The sequence below is a fragment of the Triplophysa dalaica genome, chromosome 19 (assembly GCF_015846415.1).
Source record: "Triplophysa dalaica isolate WHDGS20190420 chromosome 19, ASM1584641v1, whole genome shotgun sequence".
In the NCBI taxonomy this organism is placed as follows: Eukaryota; Metazoa; Chordata; class Actinopteri; order Cypriniformes; family Nemacheilidae; genus Triplophysa; species Triplophysa dalaica.
Window position 1 is genome coordinate 4,437,572 of NC_079560.1, and position 24,201 is coordinate 4,461,772.

Here is a 24,201-nt window from a genome sequence, read left to right on the forward strand (position 1 = left end):
GAGCTTTAAGGTTATTACCATGGTGATGTTGCATTGGCTTAGATCAAAATCTAACACGCGTCTCTTATACATCAATCAACCTAACCTTATTACTACATTAAACAGGAGAGACCTTTAAATTAAATGATCACAATTAAAAAAAAAATGCATTTTGATTTTCATTCAAGCAGAGGACTAAACAAATACTATGAAATGGAACTCAACTATAATATAATATGATATATACTCGTAGTTATTTATACAACTCTTTTATCATTGCGTCCGTGCCCGCGCGCTTGTGAATGTGCTTGGGCGGGAGCGCGCCTGTTGGATCTGCATGGAGAAACAGCATCAACGGCGCGGTGACGGTCACGTGACGGAGTCTGCTGCTGGCTGAGTGAAGCGTGTTAGCAGGTAATAAAAAAAACAAATCACACTTATATTCAAACAAGCCTTTTTTATATCGAGTACCATCTTATTAAAAGGTGTTTTCGTTTAATCCGTCGCTGAATGTTTCTCGCGGATATGTTGTCTTTTGTATGGCTTTGTTTTTCCTCCTCCCTCAGTTTAGCAGGTTCGGCTTTAGCTGTGCCGTGGGACCGTTTTCCTAAAAAATCCCGTTAACAGCAACCCCACACGTTTAAACCCCATTTTAGGGGGCCTTTTAACGTCCCTTTTCTATACACACTGGTATTTTAATTCTCAACACGGCTTTGATGTTATAAACAAGGACGCACGGCGGTCGTGAGTTAGCTAGCTAAGCTACAACAATTGAAGAGAGGAAATGACATTAGAGATCATGGACAAAGGGGAGCGCTGGCTGCGTTTCTGCACTCTTTACAAACTCAGTTCTTTGGAAATCAAGTGAAAGAAAGCATCCATGTTTAGCTTTATCAATATATCGAAACATTTCTGTCGCATGAATAACGATCAATTAAAATGGTGATGTAGATTCCTTTTGTCTGAGCCATTGTTGTGATTATGAATCTGACGTGATTTGTTTACACAAAATACGCATTTTAGTTTTTTAGGTGGTAACATAAAACTGTCTGTTTATCTTAGATCATAATCATTTTATATTTATGTATCGTACTTAAAGTTGTCATTTCGATAAGTCAATGTATTTGACGTATTTATTAGTACGATATCTCGTTTTCATACATACTGTAGCTGTAAATATAAGGTCAGTATGGGTGGTCTGCTGACCAAGAGAAACTGCTTTTTGTTTTTCCATTTGGTAAGGATCTCAGAAATGTCCCCATTTGAGACCAAATGGAATCACATGTATGGCTTGTTTTGCTCCATTGTATTGTCATCATTAAATTGTTTGTGAGCCGCAGTGCTTGCGAAGTCGGTTTGCGCCCCAAAGCATCTTTATAATGTATTTTGCGATATTTTGTTGCATGGATTTATCTGATCATGGCAGCATCTATCTGAAACGTTGTTGTCAGCTGTTTGCAAGGCTGAAAGGGTTAAAATGTGCACAATAAGATCCCTTCTCCTAACTGCCAAGAAAAGCCCACTGTATCTCATGTTATGTGTGTTTCCTTGTATTAATATAAGCAGTGACTTTTGCTGGTGTTCCATTGCAATTTCACATGTTTAGTGATGACTTGGAATGGTATCGTATCAGCCAGGGCTTGTTTTTGTATTTCCGTTTTATGTATCATATTCGGGAATACCTTCATTTAGTTGTCAGTGGATGTTCATTTTGGTGGAGAGCTTAGAAATGTTTCTTAGTCTTCCTTTCTTTGTGGTGTCCTCAATGTCCTGGTTGTGTTTTTGTTTCTTTGGAAGAAAAACAAAACACCAAAGCGCCATAAAAGTGGTCCGTGTGATTCCAGGGTAAGCAAACACAATTTTAAGTTGATGACCACTAAAATTCAAGGGGGTCCATTTTTTTTAAATGTTGATTTATGTTTTCATATTTTTCTAAATGTGCTTGCATGGTTAATAAAAAGGCTCTGGAGAAATGAACAGATCTGTCGGCCACATATGTCTCACCTTCAGATGAGACGTTAAATTGAGGTCCTGACTCTCTGTGGTCATTAAAAATCCCAGGATGTCTTTCGAATAAGAGTAGGGGTGTAACTCCTGCATCCTGGCCAAATCTGCCCATTCGCCTCTATCCAGCATTGTGGCCTCCTAATCATCTCCATATGTACTGATTGGCTTTGTAACTTGTCTCCTCTCCACAAATGTGCTGGTGTGTGGTGGGCGTTCTACCGCAATATGGCTGCCGTCGCATCATCTAGGATGCTGCACATTGGTGGTGGTTGAGGAGATTCCCCCCTTCCGTGTAAAGCGCTTTGAGTGCCCGGAAGAGCACTATATAGGGAAATGTTATTATATCGGTATTTGCCTTGGCCGATAATCACATTCCACGACTCAATTGGTACTCATTAAATTTGGCAGAAATGTGTCTTATTTATTTTCATATTCAGTCACATACTGGCTAATGTTTAATTACACCTTATTGGTTTTTATTATTGTTTACTTATAGTATTTTGCATAAACCCTGTTTTTAAAGGGATATTATTTTTATTACTTGCTTAGAATTAATATTGTTTGTGCTTATTTGATTACCTATTAAAACCACAATATACACATTAGGTACTCTAAATAATACAACCAGGGCTACCAAAAATATAATCTATGTTATTGCATTATCCAAAAAAAAGGTCACAAAAATGAACAGTCTTCGGAGATAGAAGAATCGGGATAGGTATTTGCCATTATGATAATAAGAAATAGTTTTTTCTTATAGGTCGCAAAAATTCTGATCGAAGCATCCCGACTGGTCTGTAAGACTCATGCATAGTAATGTTTACACCGGAACACCATTATGAAAACATTGCTGTGATATTTTGCGAATCAATATATAATTTTAATGTAGATTCTTAGGTGTATAAATAATAACGCAGTCCCCCACCTAGATTCTCCAATTGTGTTATATAAATGCAGCACAGGCTTGTTGTGAAATATTATCAGACATGATTTATGATCTTGTAGCGTGGTCTTCGTTTCAGCAGTGGTTGTATAAGCTGTAGTGTTTTTTCTACAAGGGTTTCTGGCGGTCAAAGTATTGCTCAATCTTGTCCAACTGGGTTTGGAAGAAAGTAAATGTGATACGACCCCTGAGTGTTTGCCTGACACTCAGAAAGCTGCAGATAACGTCAACTAACTAGCTTGAATAAAATGCTTGTTTTGTATGAGGATCTTCTGCAAATATCTGGGCAATGATGTACCTACCACCATCTGTTGTTGATCCTTGCAGATTTTTCTGTTTTGTACATACATTGTTTTGTATATACTGTATATGATGACCTCGGTGGGCGTCGAGCGAACCCGGGGCACTCGGGACAAAGCGCTGCCCACTACCACACAGACCACACAACCACAGAAACAGCTTCAGGTGAGTAAACAACAACAGCTACCAATAGAAACAGAATACGGAACACCAAATTATATACTATATTTGACCTAAAAAAATCATTTGGTTGTCACTTCAGGCTACAGCCGAACAGATCAGACTGGCTCAGATGATCTATGACAAGAATGACGCAGATTTTGAAGACAAAGTCAAACAGGTGTCAAATATAAATTATAATATGCTAATACACACATCATTAGCTTATCGCCCTCTATTAACTTCACTGGTGTCTATGTATTTGCTTGCAGCTCATGGAGGTTACAGGGAAGAACCAAGATGATTGCATGGTTGCCCTCCATGACTGCAATGAGGATGTTAACAGAGCCATCAACTTCCTGCTTGAGGGGACCTCTGACGCAGTAAGATGGCTTGTGACCTTAGGATCACATGAAACAAATGCACATGTGGTCTAGACTGCTTAGTAGTTACTAAAGCTTATGACATATAGTTGGAGAAACAAGAAGCAAAACTGGTTCGATTCAAAACCGGGGAGCCACTGTCAGCTGTTTTATAGCACAGATGTAAAAGCAAACAAAATATGTCTAGTCAGGCTTTGTTTGCCTGATCTTTGTTTGTGCTTTTTTTTACCTAATGATAAATGCATCACAGTGTTTACAGTCCCTCATGACAGATTCTATAGTGATTGATGCTAATCCCTTTCAGATATAGACTATTGTCATAGTGAAATTCAAAAGGCAGTTACTTATAGACTAGGATTTATTCGAGTGATTTCTGAGAAGACACTCAAAAATAGAAATCGGGTCACTTCTGTGCTGTAATCCTATGTCATAACAGATCTTTGCTTAAACCACGGTGTCTAAATACAATGCCCTTCATCAAAGATGATGATTCAACAGTGGTTGGCCTACAGACATTAAAATTGTGAATGCGGCATATGGAATTGTGACACAATATTGTATCATGAGGTAGTTGGTGAATTATTATTAATGTACGATCTTGTTTGTTGACTGTGTTGTATTGTACTAACATTTCTCTCTTGCAGACCTCTTGGGAGACTGTCGGGAAAAAGAAAAGTCTCGGGAAGGATGGCACATCCACTGAGAGTAAGGAGAACAAGGAGAACCGGGAGAAGAAAGGAGAGAGGGAAAGCAGCAAAGGTCGTGGAGGAGCGGGCCGTCGTGGGAGGGGGACCATTCGCAACAGGCCAGGTGAGTTCAATGGACATGACCATTGATTTCATTCTTTTAATGTAATAAATATATTGCTTATTTAGCAGGTCAGGATATTTTATAACTATACATCTTTTTGATCTTTTGATTATGATCTCTTTTCGCTTCTTCTTCCTTTACAAATGACCGTATTAGACGTCCCTTCTTGCAGCATGAGCTGCGCAGTTTTAAAGTTAGACGTGTCTGTCCATGAATGCGTCTCTCCGTGCAGCGCGTGGTGCGCAGTTTTAAAGTCAAACGTGTCTCTCCATGCAGCACGAGGTGCAAAGCTTTAAAGTCAAACGTGTCTCTCCATGCAGCACGAGGTGCAAAGCTTTAAAGTCAAACGTGTCTCTCCATGCATGCGTCTCTCCGTTATAATTAACAGAATACTACGAAGAAAAGTAATATGGTTTTATATAATGCAATTTTTTTTATTTTCATTACATAAATGATTGAACATTACAATTTCCCTAAATGCAGTTCTCCAAGCTGCATTACATTACAGAATCTTCTCTTGCCCTAACAACTCTTAAACTGATGAACTCTGACTGAACTGACTGAAAAGAAGTTAAAAAAATAAAATATTCCAAAACATGTCACTTAATTTACATTTGACATGTCTTCATTTAATTTGTTCTGAAATGTAAAATAAATTGTCTTTATCTTGGGTCTGTAGTATTAAAAGAAGTGGGTTTATTTTAGCTGCAATTTCAATAAAAAAGTAGAACATCTTAAAAAAACAGTACATTTACCTTTACTGTACTTAAGGACACTTTTTGAGTGTCTGTATTAAACTTATGTATGATTTTTAACCGATTAATCAGAAAAAATGATCGTCAAAATAATCGTTTGCTGCAGCTCTAATGATAAGATTATTTTGTGTTTATAGCGAGGACCGAGGAGAATGGTGTGGAGCCTGCTCCTGTGGAGAGAGGAGCTGACCGCGGCCGTAGAGGAAGAGGGAGAGGTGAGCCCACAGAGAAAAATATCTTCATTCTATTACATTTTTTTACATATACCTTTTAGGAATGTGGGAAACTGTTGATTAATGACCCGTCAGTTTTTGAACCCAAGATCTGTATAACTAGGATTGTATTAAATAGGCTTTTATGGGTGCCAAATGCAGGTCTTCTAGGACACAAACGATTAGGCTAAATAATCACAAGTTGTTCACAGTTGGTGATTTGAAGCTCATAGTGCTTGTCTTGAAGTGTATTGTTGAAGGCTGTGAATTTGAAACAAAAGTATTGTGTTGATGAGTAGCTGCTGTGATTTCGAGGCTATGATTTTTTTCGGAATGGGTTTTGGCACACTGATGACAGTATCACATTTACAGCAGCTATAAACTCCCAGCATGTTAATGCCCTCTAGCTCTGTTGCGCTTCCAATTAAATGAGCTTAGAGACACAACTTCTCAAAGATATTAAAAGTGAAATATCTCTAGATATAACCAGAAAGCTAGGACAACAACAGTGCTTATGTCCAGTTCTTGTTTCATGTATAGTGTCTGGAGGTAGAGGCAGAGGCCGGGCTCCTGTTACCACCAGATTTACAGCACAGGGGATGGGGTAAGAGTTTCTCCACCCACACTGTTATAACCTCACATCAACTCCCAGTTTGTTTAAAGCCCACCAAAACACAGTCTATGTATATGCTCTTGTAGGACTTTTAACCCGGCAGACTACACCACAGACCGTGGAACGTCAAACTCGCACGCAGACGTCTGGGAGACAGGGGCCAATGACTCTGCTGATGGGACGGGTGAGACATTAAAATGATATACTCTGACTTTGAATGTACAGATTCAACTGATTACCCATAATGCCTCATCTTTTGCTGTCTTTGACACATTCTGTTCAGTGGCGTGGCAGAACACTTTGGACGAGTGGGCTGCTGAGGACTGGAGTGAAGATGTGAGTGTGAGTCAGATGCTATAATTAACCTCCGGTGCATTATGGGATTTGGTGGGCTTGGAATTAATAAGTCTGAAATTACATGGTGTGTGTAAAGCATTTAACTATAGGCCTATATTCTAATTACTCTATGCTACATTGTTATGTCTCCATAACAAAACGTGACACAAACAAATATCTGCTTGAACTGAGTATTTTGCGACAAGCCTTAACTGGTCCTTTTTTGTCTCCAAAGCTTTCCGAGACCAAAGTGTTCACTTCCTCATGTGCACCTCCAACTGAGAACCACATCACACCTGGCCAAAGGTAACAAAGTCAGAGCGTGTGTTTTAAGGAATAATTAGTGTGAAAAGCGTTTCAAAGCTCGGTTTTCATAGTGTTTGCATATGGAAAGTTTGATCTCAGACTTGTGTTTGTTTCATGTCTGTTTTGTCTGTCTTTGCAGTTTGGATCTGTCGGTTCTGCTACAGAAGCCTGTAGATCGGGAGGAAGTAGGGGGTCTGAAGGCCGTCGGCTCCTCTCAGGGGCTCGGACACAGTCTGGTCTTCACTAACTCCCACCATCAGCCTGCTCGAAATGGAGGCACATCTGCTGGCTCCAACAGCTACACACATGCCACCCTGGTGAGACAAATCACAAACCTAATTTACTAAAGCAAGAGAACATTGTGTTTAGTGATTTAACCCCAAGCGTTTTTGGGCAATATGATAATGATACAATTTAACATCAAACATGGCTCAGTCAGTGGGATTTGAGGTGAAACTGTTTCTTTACAAAAAGCTGCTGATTGATAAAATTGACTTGTTCCTGTCTGTTTCCAGTCCTCTGTTTTGGGTTCTGGTTTTGGAGAGCTAGGTGGTCCGAAACTCGGGCAGACTGCTGGGCAGCAAATACTGGAACAGCTGAAGGGGCCTGGTCTAGGGCAGCTTACCTCCCAGCCCTCCAGCACAGGGACCAACTGCACGCCTGTAGGGGGGCTGGTGGGGACGGGGATATCTGTACCCTCCTCCTCATGGGACATCAAACCTCCTGGAACACAGAGCTCTGCTTCTCTGCCCTCCCAATTCAGTCGTAAGTGTTATTGTTTCTTTACATGCCGCACATACTTGTTCATGCTTGCAAATGCAGGGTTATTTATTAACACGTGCTACATAATTATACGCATTACTGTAGAATACAAGCACCTGTTCTTTATCTATAACAAGGTATAAAAGTTTGTATAAATCTTTCAGTATTTTATGTAACAAAACAAACTCATAAGAAATTCATCATAACAAAGGGAAAACTTGTGTGTTGTGAAAGTCTCACATTTTAATTTAATAGCAGCTTGGACGCTACAAGTTTGTGCAAAACCTAATGAGCTATGGTCTCCCAGCATGTTTCAATGGAACGCTTCAATGGAAGCAAAGAAATCTGACTCTTTGTATAAAGGAGTTAACATTGGCATTGCCAATTCGCTTGTGTTTGATAAGCGTCCAAGAAATAGTAGTAAAATGTTACACCTTAAATTTATTCTTACATTTTTTAAATAAAAGATAAATGATCGGTGCACTCCAAATGAAACTTTTCACATAAAAACGCAACTATTGTATTGTATTGTATGCACTAAAGGGGAGTTTCAGATGCAGCCAGAGCCATCTTTGGTGCTAAGCCAACTCGCCCAGCGCCAGCAGGGCTCGCTGACACACACGGGACCCCTGGCCAGGCAGCCCAGCCCTCCCTCGTTGAGCACCCCTTCCCCCGCACCAGGCACACCGGAAGCATTTCCTAAAGCTCCGGAACCTTCTCTGCACCGTGACGGGCCCTCGATGCCCCCCTCGCAGGCAACCGACTCTCAGGGCATCAGCACACATCAGCGACAGATCAAGACTCAAAAACGAAGGATACCTCCTACTTCCAAGGTAACTGCAGTTTTAAACCATTGAATCACGATTCAAGTAGAACTTTGTAAATGTTTTGTCACCATCTGAAGTATTTGCATGCGTCTGCGTATATCCAGATCCCCTCTTCTGCAGTAGAGATGCCCGGCTCGACAGATGTGTCTGGTTTAAACGTGCAGTTTGGTGCTCTAGACTTCGGCTCGGAATCTGCCCTGCCTGACTTCGGCCAGTCCGAGAACTGCAACAGTGAACCTATAAGAGACTCCGCAGTGGTTTCACAGTCACAGAGCAGCCTTTATTCTAAGCCAATCAGGTCAGTCAATGAATGGAAACAACTTTAATTCGGACAAAATCACCAGTATTGCCTTGATTTCTTTAGGCTGTGGGCTTCACATACTTCCGTTTTCCCAAATCTCTCAGCGCATGTCTTTTCAAACCGATTTTGTCTCTTTAGCTCATAACACCTACCGTTTGCATGCTAATAAGTGTCTCATCCTCTGCCCCACAGTGAAGCTCTGACAAGCCCAGTTCCTAAGCTGCTGCCTCTGGTTTCTTCTGACAGCATCTACCCCTCACCCTCAGTACCTCTTCCCAGCCTTCCACCTTCCCACACTGCCCCCAGCTCGGTCACGGCCCCATCTTCCTCCTCGTCCTCCTCTTCTTCCTCTGCTGCCTCGTCAGCAGGCAACAGCTTTGACTGTGGCGTTGCTCCTCACTCGAGACTAACTTTCTCTCAGAGCAAGGAACCTTCTGGACCTGTGACTGTGAGTACAGAGAACTCTTATTCATGATAACTCCGGTGTTTTTAAAACTCAATATTCTGTCAATTTTTAAACACATTTTGTCCAAACATCATCCAAATGTGTGCAATCCAAGTCTTTAGTCATACAATAACCTTTAGTTGAGAAAACAAATGCTGAGAACTGAGGTTACGCTGCTAATATTGATCTAATTCGTTTCTCTGGCAGAACGGTTTTAATGGTGTAAGGACCTCTGCTGCTTTGGACAGTAAGTCAAACTCATAATCTAGTTTTCCCCTCATTTTGTCATGAGCCTTAAAGGAAGGTTAATGTTCTTTAATCCTTTTTGTTAGATTTGATTGAATCACCCATTTTATTTTGATATTCATATTTTTGTCTCCTCCATCCTCCTTCCGTCTCAGCCACATCGAGTTCCTCCACTCCAAAACAAGAGTCTCCCTCTCTGGTCAGCAGCAGCACAAGTGTTGCCCCCTCTGCACCATCCTCACTGTTGCCCCCTTCTGTTACCCCACACAGCTCTGCTCTGCCCAGCTTGGCTTCTGAGCTTTCCTCTGCCAGCTTAGCACCCCTCAGCAGGTGAGCAGGAAGTTGGAGTTTTTGTTTTTTGATATTGTCATTCACAATATTTCAATGTAAATATTGTGAAGGGTCCCTGCTCCACCCACTTCATTCAGCATAATCATGTTTGGTATTATTGTGACGGCAAAGACAGAATGCTAACCACGGTTCAAATCACCATAGCACAACCACCTAGAACACCCTAGCAACAGCTTAGCAACATGTTAACTTCCACTCGAAACACATTGCAAAGCTATTGGCAATGCGTTGACAACCACGCAACATCTGAGAATTGTTGCTTTGAGTTTCAAAAAATCTAAAATCTTAGAAATCTTACACAGACCCAAAATCCAAAAGGTTATAAAGTGTTTACCCACATGTGTAGCTTTGACTATGTCAATGCACAATATCACATTATATGCACAATATATATAATTTTGAGTTAGTTTTGATTGCGTTTGGTTTTTATGTTTGTGTGTCATATCAAAAGATTGGACTGATTATATCTGTGACTTTCTCTCTCCTGTAGTCATGTAAACAGTGGCCATTCCGCCATGTCGGCACTGTGCACCCCCTCATCACTTACAGTAAGTTCTGCAGGACACACACTTGCTCTCCTCACCACCTCTAAGTCTGTAACATCACCTTCGTCTGTGTGTCCTCAGTACACCAATGTGGACAGCTTGAACTCTCTCGCCCCCTCGTCGATGCCATTTTCCTCCCCGCCGGTGTCCGCTCTGACCGGAGGCAGCATAAGCAGTTTGGCGAGTGTCGGGAACAGTCTGCATGCTTCTGGACTTCTGGGTCACGGCACAAATGGTACCATGCCCTCTGGTGTCAGGACCGCCCCGCTTCTGTCTTCCTCCAGCAGTAAGGGTTACTACGATACTGTAATCAAATTTTTACAAAACAAAGCCTGCTGAAGTATAATGAAACAGTGAGTGTAACAAAACCACTACTAGTTTCTTTTAGCAAGTGGGTTATTCTGTTGTCATTTTTTATCTTTGAAACTTTCAAAATCGAAAATGTAATAGATGCAGTCCTGGTATAAAAATGTTTTATATAAGTGGTGATGTCATCACTGTTACAATGGGTCAAGCTTGAGTGTTTGGATTTTGAAGAAATCGCAATCCTTATGTTTTAAATTTTGACTCGTAAATTTGTAGAGGAGGCTCAAGTCATACCAAGGGTACAAAATTAGAGATAGCTCTTAAGCTCTTTTGACTTTTTAACAAGACAAGTGACCACAAAGCACTGTGCTGAAGTCCAACATTAGCCCCATAGCAACTACAAAGTGATACTCTGGCAACCACTTTCAACATTGCTGGTTTTATCAATTTTCTTTATACACAATGCATTCAAGCATCTATTAAAAACCGCATTAGACAAACTGAGACAGTGTTTTCATGTATTCTTCCAAATCAGCCACTTTTGTATGCGAGAACTTAAATCTTTACTCTTTTCTGTATCTCTTTAGGTAAAGCTCCTCCAAATCTCTCTCAGGGGGTTCCTCCACTGCTGCCTAACCAGTACATCATGGGACCCGGAGGTCTACTGCCCGCCTACCCCGTAAGAAGCCTCATCCTCCTAATTCAAAACAGATCAGCTTTCACTCCTCTGGGAAGTTATGTAGTGTTTGTGGAATTTCAGGCTGTGCCTGTTTCTGTATTGTGTTGGGTGATTTTAATGGTACATATGCTCTTTTAAAGTGAAGTAGTATTAACCGGGTGTGTGTGTGTTTGTGTTTTATAGCAAATTTATGGCTATGAAGATCTTCACATGCTCCAGTCTAGACTACCAGTGGTAAGTTTTCGGCCATCGAATATTTCTCTGTTTTGTTTAAATAAACCTAAAACTGCCAATAAACATCATGTTGTAAATTTATACCACCATTGTTTCATATTCTGACATGCAACACAAGCTCATCCGACCAGAATATTCTGTAAACGCATTACATTACATATACGCATGCATTACATATATTGTGTATCATAAATTAATGAATCTATTATTTCTGCACTATTTTTCCTTATAGGATTATTATGGAATCACATTCCCAGGGCCGACTGCTACGCTGTCTGGCAGAGACGGGAACCTCGCCAGCAACCCCTACTCAGGTAACACAACTGATTTCATACGTGGCAAAACTGTAGGCAACAGAAGGTCTAATAGTGATTTTAAAAAAGACACTTTGAAATAAATGGAAAACATTGGATCATGAATATGATCTTTTGATCATGTTCTAAACCAGCTGTTTCCTAATCAAGAGTTTTTTCACTCAGGTGACGTCACAAAGTTTGGCAGAGGCGAATCCACCTCACCAGCACCATCTACCAGCCTGTCTGCCACTCACGCCCCTCAGACAGGGCAGCCTCCGCAGGCTCAGAGCCAAGGACAGAGTCAGCCTCAGCCACAGGGCCACCACAACACCCAGCAGACCTTCTTAAACCCAGCCCTGCCCCCCGGCTACAGCTACCCGGGCCTCCCCTATTACCCCGGGATGCCTGGCGTACCCAGCGCTTTCCAATACGGCCCCACTATGTTCGTGCCCCCGGCCTCTGCCAAGCAGCACGGCATGGGGCTCAGCAACCCCACCACTCCATTCCAGCAGCCCAGCGCCTATGGCCAACATGCCTTCAGCTCAGGTGTTTGAAGCAGAAACATGCATACAACTATAAATAGCTCATTAGAATTTGGCAAAGACTTGTAGTTTTTACGGTAGTAGTAATAACCACATTTACCACACTATAATTATTGATGTAAATAGCACTGATGGCAACTTTCTTAAACTGAGAGTTTGAAGAAAGTTGTTTGTTTCAAGGGTACGATGACCTCACTCAAGGCCCAGCAGGAACTGACTACAGTAAAGGGTACAGTAACTCCTCTCAGACACAGGCCAAATCTGCTGGCTCTGGCCCGGGGAAAGGTAAAAGCATACATTCACACTATGAAACAAGCCTTTAAAGTGGACTATAGAAAATGGAATAGTAATTACATTGTTTATTTTTCTGTTTTAGGTGTCTCTGTAACATCTAGCAATTCTGGGGTGCCAGACATCAGTGGAACCGTTTACAATAAGACTCAGGTAGTTATACAGAAATATACCTGTAGCTTCTTTTAAAATAATAGCAAATGTATGATCCTTACTGATTTCTCCTGCAGACGTTCGATAAGCAGGGTTTCCATGCTGGCACCCCTCCTCCCTTTAACATCCCCTCGGCTCTGGGCGGCACGGGACCTTTGACCCCCGGCGCTGCCCCGGGTTACGCTCCTGCTCCATTCCTTCACATTCTGCCGGCCCACCAGCAGCCACACTCACAGCTGCTCCATCATCACCTTACCCAGGATGGACAGGTCTCTCTCTCATTTCTCTCTAATAATGCCTCTCTCTACCCCAAATTTTTACCCAACAAGTTGTTACGTTATGCAAACGTGACTCCTAACCTTCATAGATCATTATCTTGGTTGAGACTCGTAAACCATATACTAATTTTTGGGTCCTTTGGTTCTTTAGGGTGGGCCAAACCAGAGAAGCCAGTCAAGCACCATGCAGCAGAAGACCCAGGTCAACAAGTCCAACTATGGCAGCTCCCCTTACTGGGGCAACTGAGTGCAGTCCACAGCACGGGTGACGTCCCGAACCCAAAGACGTGCTGATCAAAGCAGAGGGACACCGTACACACTACCATCATTATCATCTTCCCACATTCTCATTTCCCCTTTTCAAAGTTTTGGCTGTTGTATGTAAAGTATATTTATGTATGTATTTATACAGTATATATGTATTGGTAGGATATGAAATGTGGTTTTTCTGCATTTTGATTTTTTGAAGGACGGATTTTTGATTTTATTTCATTGCTAAACGGCTATGATGATATGGTGACAGAGAAGTAATGATTACGTAACGGAAGGGTGATTATACTTGAACCAGAGCAAGCATCATGTAATAAAAACAGGAGGGAGTTATTTGTATACATGACCCTAATAATGTGTGTACATTATTGCTAAGCTTGATCACATGATGGTGAAGCCTTTTTTTAAACTTTTGTATTTTGCCCCTTCCTTCACCTGTGAACTTTCTCTAATGAGGGGGGGTTTCATTTCAGCGCTTAATTTTTGTTCCCTCTGCCCTTCATTTGTTACCCCACCACCACCAAATTGGCTAAAAGGTAGCATTTTAAATCAGATTCATTTTAACATTGGTTTTACCCTTGTTGTCAAAATAAAATTGTCAAGTTTATTTGGGTTGTGTGTGGTTTTTGATAAACTTGCAAATATTAGGATATATTTATAAAAACAGATCAACTTGTTACATACAATCAATAAGCTATACTGATGCTTATTTTACAAATATTTTCAGTTAACTGTCAGTCTCCAATGTTAGAGCATTTACACTTACTGACATTTTTAGATACACCTGTTGAATTGTTTATGGAAATATTTAATCAGCCAATTCCGTGCCATCAACAAACAAGTATTAACTTTTTAACCATCGGTAGGGTTTATATACAACGTTAAAAAAATACAAATATTCTGTATGTGGAAGCTCACTAGGCAACTATGACTTGTTCACGGAGACTTCAAAGAATGACCAATGTGTGAGATGATAGAACTCATTACACCTTAGATATGCAGATCAACATCCTTAAATGCCTAAAACATCAAACCTTGAAAAAGATGAACTGCAGTAGGTTAAAACCAAACAAGGTGTCACTTCTGTCATCTGAAATTCCGAAGTGAGAATACAGTGGACACAGACTCCAAAACCCCCTACTTCACTTTTTGGATGAGAAGGATGGGAGATTCACACAAGGATCAAATCTCTGAGGTATGTATCCAGCACCTATTAGCAAGGTGTACCGAATAAGAGGCTTCCGGGGATTATTTTTTGGCTGGGTTTAGTGTGTAAATAAATTTAAAAAGCATGTCAAATAACTTTCCCGACAGTTTTCATTTTGATTGGATAACTTGATGCAGACTCAAGTAAAGATTAAAATTAAACTGATTCCTAAATGTACAATTGAATAAATTAAACAAAATCTTTTCAGCTTAACACTTTTTTTTGTACTTCACACTCTTTTCCTGTAAAGTTTGAGTTGGCATAATTCAATCTAATAGATTCTTTGAATGTTGAACACCAAAAGAAACCTAAGAGCACCATTTTTTCCTGCCAAATAAAACTTGAGGCATGCATAACGCGGCATGATTATTCATTTATTCAAAGGCCAAATGATACACAGCCTAAAATGTAACATTACAATATAATGGCCGGAGGACTCCGGATGGAAATATTGAGAACACCACATGCATTATCTTGTATTATTTATCAAAGCAAGATTACAATTTCACTATCAGATAGCTGCTGTTTTAATGTACAAAAATATAATCTATAATATCTATTAACACATGCTTCCTCTAAAGACACTATTGTTTTTGACGGTAACTTACTCCCAGTGGCATTGCATCAATGTCTATTAAATCTATTTTATGACAAACTTCACAACACAAAGTCCTTTCAATAATGCCAAAGGGCTGTTATTTTATTATCACTCAAGGCACAGAGATAATCCGTCCATTTCAGAAAGGTGCTTTGAGTATTCACGGAAAATAACGTAAATTTGTATAAAAGCAACCAAACACATTTCTAATCATCATCGCACGACTTTTGCTTGGCTCACAAGCATCTCCAAAATGCTTTCCGACCACAGCTCAACACTGATAATCATAAAAAGTTAAATCTGTACAATACAGAAGAGGTACAGTCTGGATTCAATTGAATCTATTCATCCTCCAGCTCAGACTTCCTTTTCTTTTTTTTCTTTTTCTTCTCCGTCTGATCTTCTTCCTCTTTAATCTCAGGCTCTGCCTCCATGGCTTCACTCTTCCTCTTTTTCTTCTTGGAAGGCGTGGCCCCTACCACCCCATTTGAAGTGACCTCTTCAGGTTGTTCTTCATCCTGCTTGAAAGTAAAACAACCTTAAATAACATGAAAGAACGTGCAAAGTCAACAACATCTGAGATGCTCAGATGTTCTGCTCACTTCAGTGATCAAACCCACTGTATTGGGCCTGTCAATGGTTCGGAGAAGTTTTGCTCTGGCATGTCCGATATGAGACCGGTCCATGAAAAGATCCAGCCTCCAGTATTTTCATGCCACATTTCTTAACAGACATTAATCGTTATCGACACGTACCTTAACATCTCCTCCATTGGATTTGGCTTTCTTGTCCTCCACATCATCCCCTTCAGCTGTGGAAAGAGCTTCTAGCTTTCTCTTTTTTCTCTTATTTTTCTTCCTTTCCTTCTCAAGCTTCCGCTTAATCTCGGCCGTTACCTCGCCAGCCTTTGGGACATAAGCGACAAGTTATACGTCTGCATTTCCACAAACCAAACATAAGGTGAACCTTATGGCGGTGCTGTGTCAGGCTCATTAAATCAGTGTATACCTCCATTTTAGAGTCAGGATAAAGGAGTCATCATTCACAACAAATACATTGGATTGTTGTTGGATAGTAGAAATCGTCCAAAGGAAAAGCTTACCTCTGCAACGGCCTCTTTCATGACATCCAAGTTCTTGCGTGGAGTCTCTCCGGTCTCGTAAAAGGACAACCGTTCTTCCACCTGATCACGCAGTTTGTCCCCAAACACACTGGTTGGCACCTCTGTGGGACATATGACATATGACAGATGTCAATGTGATGATATACACCGCAAAACACAGCAGTTTTAACACTTAAGAATTCTGCTCAGTATATACTTGTCAACATCCACTTGGGTGGGTTGCTGATGACGAAAAATAAAACGCATCATCGCAGAAACTCTGTAAAATTCTCACACCAACACTCACCTGAAAAGCAGTCGATGCGAGACGCGATTGTGCATTTGTTGGCAAGGTAACGAGAGATGCGACCTTTGTTCTTAGCTGCTGCACGCCCGATAAACGTCGAGTGGAAAATGAGACCGTACTTTGGCGTGTTTCCTTTGGTCTTTAGGGCCCTGTTTTGTTAAACAAAATATAAACCATCGACACAACTACTTGGCCACGTTACAACTTTGCTAAGCTGAATGACAACTTATGATCTATAAAGAGAATCCAGACTCAGGTTCTTAACAGGACATCTTCAAATGTAACTACCTCAACAAACTTAGCAGCTGTTCAGACTGGGGGGTACGTGAGGTCGAGCGGGATCACTTTTAAAACTGGTTCGCAGACCCGATTAAATCACCCGCTCCTGCTACGCCCCGGCCCTGCCATCACCACAGCTGTGTGAAACCCCAGCAGGGATGGGGAGCCCCAGTACCTGAACAGGGCCTTCTCAGCACCCAAGATCTGCACCGTAGAAGCCGGATATTTGGCCAGGTTTGTCAAGCTTCCAGCGTGGGAGATGAGGCGTGCACCAACCTATTAAATGAAAGATGTCAATTATCGAATAACCATTTCAATAAAATCTGCTTGTTTATCCTGCAAACCTAAAAACAAATCTGATATTTTATTAAAAGAAAACCTAAAACCCTTTAGGTAAACTGACGTACCACGTCACCAATAAGAGCGGCCAAATTTGGTGCCACCTGGCCCATTTTAGAACGCAGGTACTCTTGTAGCTCCTGTCTGTAGTTTGATAGTGACACCACGCGAGTGGAGAAGCACTCGATGTTGATCAGATCAATAGGAGAGATGTCCATGCCTTCAGAAAGAAACAAAACAGGTGATCAATAAAAGAAAATGACTTTATTTAATGACTTTAAGTAACAGTTCATCCAAAAATAATTCTGTCTTCATTTACTCAACCTAGAGTTGCACCAAATCTTTATTAATTTCTTTGTTCAGATGTATGGAAGAATGCTTATAACCAAATGGTTCTTGGCCAAAATAGTAGGAAAAATTACAATGGTTGTCAAAATTGCTCCAGTACTGTTTGCTCTCCTGCATTCTTAAATATAGTTTGTTCTCAACAAAAATAAATTATTACCAAATTACTATGGTAGTCAATGGCAGCCATAAAATGTTTGGTTACAAAAAAAAGTGTGGCTTTGTTCATCAGAGCCAAGAAATGTTTACAGATTTGAAACATCTTGAGGGCGAGTAATGAGGACAAAATTTACACTTTTGGGTGAATTTTCCCATAAAATGTTCAGATAGTGAGGAATGTTGTCATCACATAATTTCAGTGGATTGACAGATCACAAAAACATCATAACATCTCCAGGTCCACACAGAGCTATCAAACACAAAGCGAGCTGATCTTACCCATCGAGCTACGAGAAGCATCGAGAATGGCCTGAGCTTTAGCGCTGTCCATGATGATCTCCTCAATCGCTCCCAGCATCTCCTCCGACAGTTCCTTCCTGTTCCCGATCAGCTTGGCCATTTTACAGTACATGCTGTTGTCGCTCACTATCCTTATCAGCTCTGGGAAATGGTATCCGTACCACTCTCTGCACAGATAAGAAAGGAGCGTTACTGATACGAGAAAAGATCATCTGTCATTTTCGAAAAACACATTTACAACACCCAACATTTGGAATTCTTATTGAGCTGTCTCCCCCCTCAGGCAGTGTTCTGTCCAGTCTGAGGAACCGAGCACTCCCAAAGTAAGGATTTTTATCTCCCTCCATTTTCTATACAGCCAGTGCACTAGAGGGCGCTGTCTGCGGTAAGCACTAGGAGGTAAACAATTATTGTAACACTATAAACTTAACTGCCCACGCCTTAATATATCCTTAAGTGTCTTTAAAACATGTCAGTCCCATCTGTACAGCAACAACACATGATCCATCTTACCGCACACGCATGGAGAATGTGTTGATGTCTTTGTCTAGTTGATCTAGGAGAGCGATGGACTGGATGATCATGTTGTCTGCTCTGTTGACGTTAAACTTGACTTTGGCTCTGGAGTAGCTGTGACCCAAACCAAGTTGAGCTTTGGACGCAGCCAGGGCTGTCAGCCCCTTGACCAGGGAGTGAAAGTGCAGACGGACACCTGTCAATCACAGTAGATGCATTAATAACAATCGCAAACTGAAATACGCATGTGTTTTTATTAGCCTACTGTTCAGTTTTTCAGTATAAAGCATCAGAAATCAGGAGTTCTAATAACATCATGACAGCAGAATTATTTTGGGGAAATACTCGTGTTGAATAATCAAAATCATCTTGAATAATCCTCCTCACCCCGTACGATTTCAGAAACTACGCCTCCTGTTTGGATAGACAACCCAAGCTCTTCCTGCAAGGCCGCCCCAAGTTTGGTATCCGACACACCCAACATAGCCTTCTTTTTACCTCCGGACGGAAGGTTGGTTTCCAAAAACAACTTGAGATCTGCATGGACAACTCCTGCACAGAATAGAAAAGAAGGGCTGTCAATTCACATTTAAACAAATCACGACTTCCATGACAAATGGTTTTTCGCAGATGTTTCTCAGCGTAATTGGAAAGTTGTCCTCACTAGAATTCAGTGGATTGACAGATTACATTTACATCATTGTATCTGCATAACATCATAAAAGATGAACCCATTTTTTCCCTCTTACCTTCAGAAACAGCATTTATGTTCTCAAGCGCACCCTGGGCGGATTTAAATGGAAAGAAAGCGCTCAATCGGACCACAGCATTGAATTTGCCAACATTTAAGACACTCGCTTCCACCTATGAAGAAATAAGACATTAATGCACAACTTAACTGATGCTTCAATCCATCTAAAACGCTTAGAGGAACAACTCGCAAGAGCTTCAAGGATTAATTTAGTAAAAATATACGTGTCCCTCTTTCTATTAAAAACGGTTTAGCAGATTTTTTAATAACACAAAAGAACATACAATGAATGCATTAAGTGCATTGCACTAAACGCACGTCTATAACTACAATTGAAATGCATTTAAACTACACCAACCTGAGGTAGAAGCATCCCGATCTCTTCAACTTCTTTGATAGCAAATAATGCATATCCAGCAGCATGCTCGAACAGCACGTGTAACAGCACCTGAGGAAAAAGAGCAATTGTCCATAAAACATCATCACACCATAAATCACTCTTTTAACAACAAAAAATAGGGATCAAAGTCCAAAACGCTTAAACGTCATTAATATTTATATACGAAACCCATGTTACACATGTTTAATGCGGTCTGCTAAAGCTACAGAGTAACACGTGCACGTCGCCCACGTGGTGACACAAATACGCTTCAATTAATTGTATTAATTTTAATACATGTCATTGCGTAACCGGAATCGCAGATAGGTGTCGTTAATAAATTACTCGTGTTTAGTTTTTATTGCAGATTCAAGCTCGAGCGACGCATATTAGCATGGGTTACACACCACGTGTTCCTCCTATGGATCAAATCTCTTCTCGAAACGTTCCGTTACTGGACTAAAGGACCGATCGTATTCACATTAAACTGCGGAGATAACCTTAACAATCACGAGGTAAGTATAATACAAAGACTTAAGAGTTGAAGTGCGTTAGTTTACTTTTGTGCCTGTAATGGCGTCCAGTGCCATACTGCGGCCTAACTTAGTGTGGGGCCAGATTCACCTTTTATCCTTCAAAACACTTATACTAAATGCAAACGTACAATGTGTGACGTGTAAATAAACTGAATTAACTAGAAGCAACAACTCAAAAATAATGTTGAGCAAAATACATCTTTTCTTGTGTATGTCACATCACCATGCTCACTGGCTAACGTTACTGGATTAAAACAATAAAGCAATACATAGGCTTTTTTGAACAGTGCAAAAACAAAGACTTCTTGATTTATAAGAGATAAATAAATATATATAAATATGCATATATAAAACATAACTTACCATGTTTACGTTGCGCCACGCGTGCGAAAGCGCTGTGCTACTCGAGATCTCTTCTTGAACAGGAATGAGAACCGCATGCTCGAGCACGTAGGACCCTCGCGCTTATCCGTCTTCTCTTCTCGCGATATTTCAGAAGTTGCCTTTTTCCAGTGTGCGCCACCTGTTGGAAATACATCCCGGCTAACGAAAAAACCCCATAATGAATGATATAAGTAGAAATAATAAATTACATTACATATAAATCGATGTATATTACACAGGGGCGAAAAAAACATCATTTTTTTATGCAACTGGATAAAAATTTGCCTTTCATTATAAAAAAACGAAATAAAACGACCTTGAGATGCACCCAACATGTATTGTTTACATAATCAGGTTTAAGTGTTATGGCAGGATACATATCTGGTTGCACACCCATTAAAACAGTGATTATCAGAAAAAAGTGTCACAATTTACCATCCACAGTAGTAAATTCCAGTGTTGACCTGATTTTTGGAGATAAAATTCATTTTATAATCGTACACCGACATCAGACAGCATTCCAGAGTGGATTTCTTAGAAACCAGATGACTGAAAAATTCATCCTTGTTACAAAAAACTCTAGAGTGACCACAACCAAGTTATGTCAAGTCCCTACTGTATCTCTTGTGTCCATGGTCAGGGTGGAGGAGTTTGTTGAAACGTACGTCAGAGAAAGTAAGTATCACCTCAGCGTGATCAAAGACTTTCTATAAAGCGTTGACTGCTCCCAGAACACGGACAGAACCACACGCAACCTGCTACGACCACGACCTGCATATTGTATAAAGGTATACAAACTTTTAGCTTGTTTCATTAACTCGTCCTTTCTTATTCAGGTGTTATTTTACATTTCTCTGTTATGACTGGCAAACAAAAATTCTTAATATCAAGGTGGAAAATGATCTGGTACTCCTATTAACTGTATATCGACTCATTTGTGTGTATATCTCATCACAGTTCATGTCAATGATGCAAAGATCAGTGACCGGATGCTTGGCTCTGGTGTGTATTGTTTCCCTGCTGGCTGAGCAGGCCGAGGGTCACATCACATTCTTCAGCCCAAAAGAGATGAGAGAGCTCAGGGTGAGGAAACCAAACCAGTAGACCATCTGAAATATTTATTTAGCATCTAATTAAAACAGCAATACCCTGTAACATACTGTATAACATGAAGAGATTTTTTCTTTATCATTTCATTAAACTTTTTGGCATCTTTAACAGGAGAAGGAAGGCAAGAAGGATGCTGAACTTCGGGCAGAGAGCAGCTTGATTAATGGACTGTCTGAAGTAGAGGATGGAGGAGAGGCCGTGGTGAGGATCCCTGCATGTATTTCATTTATTAATTACAGATATTCAAGTAATATTTTTTTCTGTCTCACAAAAGCACTTAGATGAGATTTCATTGCATAGAAAATAAAAAGAACATCTAAGTGTCTCTTTTTGTAACTGCCGGTAAAACGTTTTTAGGTTTAAAACAACATAACAGCATTTTTATGAATTAATGACACAATGCATGTTAGCTAACAGGCTGTTTATTACTAAAGGGTCAACATATTGAAATTGGATTAAAACTCACTGCTAAAAAGGGACACTTTGGGTCTGCTGTCGGTAAGATGCTGCAGAACATCTTGGAGGAACCAAAGGCCGGTAAGGACAATAAAACCCAATGAAATAAAAATATGTACACTCACACAGACCACTCTAATATCTGTTGTACGCTTTATTTTGACAGAGAAATAAGGGATTTTAATGCACTTTGAATGACAATTGCAGCCTGACGATTTGCCAAGATTGCAAGCACAAATGGTTTATTTACTAATGTAAAGACAATCGCAATAAAATGAAATTGCATGCACATGTTTCCTGTCTTCCATTTTGTCAACTTTACATCAGTACTGCAGATGAATCTGAATTTAAGCTTGTTAACCAGCAGTTTGCCGGTTTCTCTATAAATGTCATGTTTGGAACCCATTGTGTCTATTGAAAATAATCACAATTACACAACTCAAAATATGCAACTATTTATTTATAGGTCTATTTAAGACTAGACAAATAGGTACCAAAACCGAGCGCAACAAATAGTTTTACAGTTCATGCTTTTAGTAAATTATAGGAGAAATGTGGAGATCTTGCGGTGAGGTTGCGAATTGCAATCAACGGCTCACTCCACCCTCCCCGCTCCCTTTCAAAGCAATACGGTGGCTGACACAGAACTAAGTTTTCGTCACGTTTTCGTTACTTTTTTGGTTAGAAACTGGGACGCTGGAAGATCTTTTAGGGATATTGTTATTGATCTACTGTTTACACAGTCGTGTTTTATTTTAAACCGACAGGAAATAAAAAAGAACACCAACATTACAAAACACCGAACGCGGATTGCAAAACAAAGATGCAAATGTGTAAGCCTTATCAGAAAAAATATATTTCGAAGCCACATTTTGAGACACACATTTTTAGACACATGTAGACAACTGGACGAGCTTTCCCGGCTCCATCAAGAGCTTCCTAGTTTGCAAACTTATTTTTGACAGCAAATGTCCGATTTGCATGAAAATCGAGGGCAGTGCAAAACCATTCAAGTTCTGTCAAATCACTCAGCAGCTGCAAATGCAGTTTTCTTCCCACTCTGATCAAATACACGTTACATTTATGCCATTACAATATCCAATGCTTCATAAAATACGCCTTTTTTTAGCTATACAACATAACGCTTTATTACAGAAGAAATGATCGTTGTCCCAAACCATTGTGCAGATAAATTGACATTTGATTTGTGCTACCTGTATTAGGCTTATTTGTAATTTGACTTGTAATACGTTTTTTTTTAAATAAAAATCTACACTGTTAAAAATTGCTGTTATTTTACGTCAAAATTTCAACAGTATAATCCTGTTATGTGTAAAAACAGGGCATTAATGTTTTTTCATGGAGGTTACAATGACGTAAACAAAATTTAACATTATTTCGCCGTATTTATAGCACATAGGACAAAAAACAGGTATATACAGTATTTTTTTAAATAGAGAACAGCAGCGAGCACGTGGAAGGTTATCGTCTACATTCTCCTAGTTAATAGGTGAGTGCCAGTTTGCTTTACTCATTATAAACTAAATATAAGTTTGCAATTGCAGGTGCAAATAGCGTTGTAGAAACATACTAATTGTGGATGCTGTGAATTGTAACTATTTTATGCGCTTGTTTCAGTGAAAACGTGCGCCGACGACATTGTGAAGCGGAGTTGAACTTCAAAAAATATATTTTCCGATTACAGGGTGAGTTTTGTCAAACTTTTTATCAAACAAGTGTCATGATATATTATATGCTCTTTTGCAAGGATAAGCCTTCGAGAACTGCTGCAACAAAAACACTTTGATGTATTTGAATCACGCTAATTATAGACAGCTTAATTACTAATATTAGCATGCTATCTTTTAATTAATTCTGCATCGTGCTACACATACGTTAAAGCATTCATTTTGATGTAGTTTTGCTTGCAAATGTGGCTACGTCTTTTTTGTTGTTGGCTAAGTTGTTGATAAGTATGGTGATAAAATGCTAAAGAATATTCGTGTTCTTAAGAATAACTTGTGATCCTTATTAATAATTTGCACTTAAACTTTTAGTGTTGTTGGTTTGCATTGTAGGCCTATTTTTATTTTGACCAATCCAT

At 40.1% G+C, this 24,201-nt stretch overlaps 3 protein-coding genes and 1 non-coding gene across 7 annotated transcripts; 2 read left to right on the top strand and 2 right to left on the bottom strand.

The window, feature by feature from the left end:
• The first annotated feature begins 305 nt into the window (after positions 1–305).
• ubap2a (ubiquitin associated protein 2a) lies at positions 306–13,936 on the top strand. Of its 2 annotated transcripts, none has more exons than XM_056731218.1 (27): positions 306–393; positions 3,257–3,394; positions 3,492–3,569; positions 3,661–3,771; positions 4,416–4,581; positions 5,474–5,551; positions 6,089–6,152; positions 6,248–6,345; positions 6,445–6,503; positions 6,733–6,803; positions 6,943–7,120; positions 7,319–7,568; positions 8,109–8,398; positions 8,497–8,690; positions 8,886–9,141; positions 9,346–9,385; positions 9,540–9,714; positions 10,226–10,283; positions 10,362–10,566; positions 11,174–11,265; positions 11,449–11,499; positions 11,732–11,813; positions 11,979–12,341; positions 12,518–12,622; positions 12,714–12,781; positions 12,859–13,050; positions 13,211–13,936. In XM_056731218.1, the coding sequence occupies exons 2-27, from the start codon at positions 3,299–3,301 to the stop codon at positions 13,304–13,306; spliced, it is 3,516 nt and encodes a 1,171-aa protein (XP_056587196.1). In that variant the 5' UTR covers positions 306–393; positions 3,257–3,298; the 3' UTR covers positions 13,307–13,936. The 2 variants fall into 2 exon arrangements, with proteins under 2 accessions (XP_056587196.1, XP_056587198.1); XM_056731220.1 differs by having other exon boundaries at positions 6,445–6,497.
• Positions 13,937–14,889: 953 nt separating this feature from the next.
• Positions 14,890–20,647, bottom strand: nop56 (NOP56 ribonucleoprotein homolog). 2 transcript variants are annotated; one of them, XM_056730915.1, is made up of 12 exons: positions 20,511–20,647; positions 19,591–19,680; positions 19,231–19,345; positions 18,869–19,033; positions 18,479–18,677; positions 17,945–18,132; positions 17,230–17,381; positions 16,998–17,098; positions 16,544–16,692; positions 16,237–16,358; positions 15,890–16,039; positions 14,890–15,655 (listed from the first exon to the last, which is right to left on the bottom strand). In XM_056730915.1, the coding sequence occupies exons 1-12, from the start codon at positions 20,511–20,513 to the stop codon at positions 15,476–15,478; spliced, it is 1,614 nt and encodes a 537-aa protein (XP_056586893.1). In that variant the 5' UTR covers positions 20,514–20,647; the 3' UTR covers positions 14,890–15,475. The 2 variants fall into 2 exon arrangements, with proteins under 2 accessions (XP_056586893.1, XP_056586894.1); XM_056730916.1 differs by having other exon boundaries at positions 14,890–15,652; positions 20,511–20,646.
• LOC130408552 (small nucleolar RNA SNORD57) lies at positions 16,115–16,181 on the bottom strand. Its single transcript, XR_008904767.1, has one exon. It is a non-coding gene; the product is annotated as a small nucleolar RNA SNORD57 (small nucleolar RNA).
• mlnl (motilin-like) lies at positions 19,687–22,386 on the top strand. 2 transcript variants are annotated; one of them, XM_056730920.1, is made up of 6 exons: positions 19,690–20,126; positions 21,172–21,319; positions 21,489–21,614; positions 21,753–21,842; positions 22,076–22,178; positions 22,264–22,386. In XM_056730920.1, exons 3-6 carry the CDS (start codon positions 21,492–21,494, stop codon positions 22,269–22,271), a joined length of 324 nt encoding a protein of 107 aa, XP_056586898.1. In that variant the 5' UTR covers positions 19,690–20,126; positions 21,172–21,319; positions 21,489–21,491; the 3' UTR covers positions 22,272–22,386. The 2 variants fall into 2 exon arrangements, with proteins under 2 accessions (XP_056586896.1, XP_056586898.1); XM_056730918.1 differs by having other exon boundaries at positions 19,687–20,126; positions 22,076–22,386.
• Positions 22,387–24,201: the final 1,815 nt, after the last annotated feature.